The sequence below is a fragment of the Halyomorpha halys genome, unplaced genomic scaffold, assembly GCF_000696795.3.
Source record: "Halyomorpha halys isolate HHAL.00 unplaced genomic scaffold, Hhal_1.1 Scaffold1122.1, whole genome shotgun sequence".
NCBI classification, from domain to species: Eukaryota; Metazoa; Arthropoda; class Insecta; order Hemiptera; family Pentatomidae; genus Halyomorpha; species Halyomorpha halys.
The window spans coordinates 195,947-200,119 of record NW_027115079.1 but is presented as its reverse complement, the minus strand read 5'-3'; the positions used below and the strand labels follow the sequence as shown (position 1 = coordinate 200,119).

The following is a 4,173-nucleotide window of genomic DNA, read 5'->3' as shown; positions in this document are numbered from 1 at the left end:
GTATCCCATCTCCATCTATGTTGAACTTTCTGATTGTAAAATAAGGTGCATAATGATAAGCACAAGAATAATCATGGGACTATTAACCATTTGGTAATTTCATGTCAAATTAAAGTAAATGGAATATTCTTTTATGTTTCTTATTATAAATCTATTTCATGATATGACAATAAATATAGTTTTTTAGGATGCAAATCTTGCGGTGGACCAAACTTGCTCAAGCAGGACAGCTTATCTCCCAGGGGTGGTCGACGAAATACACGTGGAGGGAGTAGAGACCATACATCTGAACCCAGGTGTCCAAGCAAGCGGGTCTGTTTTCTAAGATTGCCTACAAACCAATAAGACAATTAAAAAAATTCTTCTTCTGCATATGAGCATCATATGCTGTGATGTATAAGACCTGAACTGAATATTTTTTAAAAATTATTATTATTTTAAACTATTAAACTAAAAAATTAATCACCTCGATATTATTCTAAATAGGAAAAATAATTTAAGTTAAATAAAAACTTAGAGACAATAATGTTAATACGTTATTATATTTAATTATTACACTATTCTTATACTATATTTCTTTCTAGTCTTTTGTTTCTTTTTTTTTAGTTTTTCTATATTTTTATTACATGTATTAATTGTTTTTATTAATCAAATAGTTAATTTTCATTACTATTATACATTATAGTATTTGTCATTGATGTTTATATATTTTTTCCAATCTCAACATTTTTTATATTTGCACTATTGATTCTATATCTTTTAATGTAATTTTGATTATCTAATTTTGTAGCCCTTTATAACATTAGTATATTTTTTCAGCCCTGATGAAGACCACCAACTTGGGTGAAGTGTAATTGTCTAATAAATGCTCGTAGTTTTATCGATATTTTAAAATAGCCTTATTGAAACACCATTCGGACTATCTTCCTTCAATTATATAGCATTAGGTTGAACAAGCTTTACCTTTGAACAGCCCTGATGAAGCCCTGCAAAGTGGGGCGAAACGTCAGAAAATAAATAGTTGTAAACTATTTTTGTCTCACTTTTGACCGCAACCCTGACCATCTTCTTATATATACAAATTTTAAATTATTCGAGAAATTAATTTGTTGATATGCCCTTATCACTCATTGTCTTTAAATGTTAACATTTTAATACTCATGAATAAGATGATAAAAAATTGAAAGTGAAGAACAGAGTATTTTGCAAATGGAAAAAAATAAAGTCATCTATTATAAATAAAATTTTTAAATTATTTTCAGTGTTAAGTTTATTTGTTACTTGTTTATATTTATATAACTATTCATGAAATTTTAAAAATAAATTTAATTTTAAAATTATTTATACCTGCACTCCAGCAAGAGGCGGCCTCTCATACCATACTCTTTGAGGACCGTCTGAGCCTTTGCCGAAATCCGCTATTCCAAATCCTACAAGACCGCCTCCTTGGTAGAGTGGATAAAACGGAAGCAGCTGGTTGCAGGGTATGTCATTTGACATTCTGTAGAAGTAGTGTTGTCCTAGTAGGGATAATAAGTGTTGTTAAAGAAGTTTGAAATTTAGCATTACAAATAAAGAAATATATGTATAAATAAAAAAAATTATATCTCACCCATCCTAGGAAAGCAATTCTGTCTGTTGAAGCCCGAGATATATGTCTGATCAGGAGATGGCTCGTTCCTCTGCACTTGAACAAGGTCGCCATTGAGGTAAACCCATAGACCTTCAACGGTTTCGTTTAGTATCTGACGACCAGCAGATGTTAAAGTGGCTGGAATGATTTTATTATAATTATTTTGGTCTCTAATAAAATAAAATAATTTAAACTAACATGGATTAGTGAAATAATTACACTAACATGGGTTGGTGAAGTAAGCTCTGAACCCGTAACCAGGTTGGTTCATGAGGTTGGTAGGGACAAATCCACCAACAGCTGAGTAGTTATAAGGGACCGGATTGATGTCAGCGACATCTTGTTCCAAATACTGAAATCAGTAGAGTTAAAATGTAACTGCATTTTACTTAATATCCCACAAATTTTTCTTTTTTTAAAACGTTTATTTTTATATATTACTTGATTCATTCAAGATTCATTTATGTCCAAAATACTTACAGTGATCTGTACTCCAGCTACGACGCCGTTCATGTCGTAGTACCAGCATACTCTAGGATCATCTGGATAACAGTATTGTGTAACTGGTAGGCCGACGTTACTGTCTGGCTGTACCTGGACGTAGTTACTGATCAGGGAGCTGTTGGTGGTCAGGGGGATCTCGTAGAAGCCTTGCGTAGGGTCTACAGCGAACCGAGCTAAAAAAGAAATATATCATTTGAATATAAATATGTATTTCTAAAATTATAGGCGACACACCACAATGCTTTGCATATTACTGGTAATAAAAAATTAGGGCTTATCCTCATTGAACTATTTTGACAGGTAAATGGCAAATTCTCAGAAACCTCCTCCAAAGTTCCTTTAATTTCGTTCATTGAAGTAATCAACAATATCTCATTGTTAATAGTAATAAATAATGGAGAAATGTAAAATGAAAAAAATTGATAATTGTTAGTCCGTGTTTGTCATGGCGATAGTATATTTTACTTTCACTTACTTATAAATAAGAAATATAGTTTAAGAGAAAGTATTTTCATTATCAATAATAAATAAATTTACAAACATAAATTTCATCTTAAAGTAGTTGTACGTGAAACTTGTGTTGTACCTGCAGCAGATTACAAAAAAAAAAGTTTTCTTATTTACTGACCCTTGCACTTGAGAAGGCAGTGAAAGATGATTGGACGTTTCCCTTGCTCTGGTGGGTCCTGCGAGAAGACTTGGCTTGGAAGTCAATGCTGTAAAATAAAATATATGGATACGGGAGAGGTGCATGACCAATTCCTGGAGAGGAGATTACCAATTCGAGAAGACTAATGTTTTTGTATATCTTGGCTAATGAGCCAATTAACAATGGTTAACTCAAGACAACGGCCCTGAACAAGAGAATCAGTGTAGGATCATAGCAGCATATCGGTGCTTTTTTCTATGGCAAGTTAGTTCTAGAGCTCTTTCCAGAAAATCAAGGCTTTATAAAGACAAGACGATAGTGCGCCCAGTCTTACTAAATGCTTGTGAGACTTGCACTACCTTCCGGGCTTGTGAACAAGAACTTCTATTCTTTGAAAGAAGAATCCTCTGACGTATATATGGTGGTGTTCTCAACGAAGGAGAGTGGTTAAGGAGTCCAATATAGTTCGAGTGATGAAAATTGCAAAACTGAGATGGGCAGAACACGTTGTTAGGATGGGCAGTGAGGATCAACTAAGACAATAACTGATGGAGCCACTCCATGGTACCAGGAGAAGAGGAAGATCAAACCTGCGATGGGCTGATGCAACAAATATGCTGAGGCTTCGGAATTGAATGGGGGTTGCAAGGGACCGAGACAATTGGCAGAAGCTGCTGGAGGAGGCAAGAGTTCAACACCGGATTGTAGAGCCACGCTAGTAGTAGTATTTAATGATCACACACGATTTTGAAAATCGGGTTGGATTACATATTTTCTTATTCATATCGTACATTTTAAGGTATTAAGAAGGGCGGGGAATCAAAGATTTATTGTATGATGTAAGAAATCCTATCCCCGTACAGAAATACTTATTTTATAATATACATTTTTTGGAAGTTATTTATTTATTTCGTTCAATAATTTATTTTAAAAAGTTTGTAGTACATTGTAGTTTTCTTTTAAATAGAAAAAAATTTTACAAAATGTTCGGGTTGTAATCCCATCCGAACCCTTACACTGTTAATTACTCAGTTTAACTATGATGTATCTATATATTTATAATATATTGTCTATATTTCTACTAATCTATACATCTATTTCTGATTTACTAACTTTACCTTACATTTTTTTTTTTTGTTTTTCCGAATGTTTGCATACTGAAAAAAGTGTTTTATTTTAGGTTGTTGGTGACTTGCAGGTTGCTCTCTTAACATTAAACTATAAAATTTTATAACACAGTGTAACTGAGTAAGCTGGGTTTTTCCCTTACCTGGAGTGTTTGCAATGAAGATAGGAATGAATCAGTCCTTAATCATTACCGAAGGCTCACTCCACAAAATTGAAAAAAATGATTATTTAGTCAAAAGCATGACATTTTTTAAACAAG

The 4,173-nt window shown here is 33.0% G+C and overlaps 1 protein-coding gene across 1 annotated transcript; it reads right to left on the bottom strand.

Annotated features, from left to right (window-relative positions):
* Positions 1 to 109: 109 nt before the first annotated feature.
* On the bottom strand, positions 110 to 2,310 carry LOC106688385 (uncharacterized; the record flags this gene model as incomplete). Its single annotated transcript, XM_014432806.3, is given in 5 exon segments — positions 110 to 331; positions 1,348 to 1,520; positions 1,613 to 1,771; positions 1,859 to 1,985; positions 2,114 to 2,310. Coding segments are annotated over 5 exon segments (770 nt in total), but the record flags the coding sequence as incomplete, so codon positions are not given.
* Between the last annotated feature and the right edge of the window lie 1,863 nt (positions 2,311 to 4,173).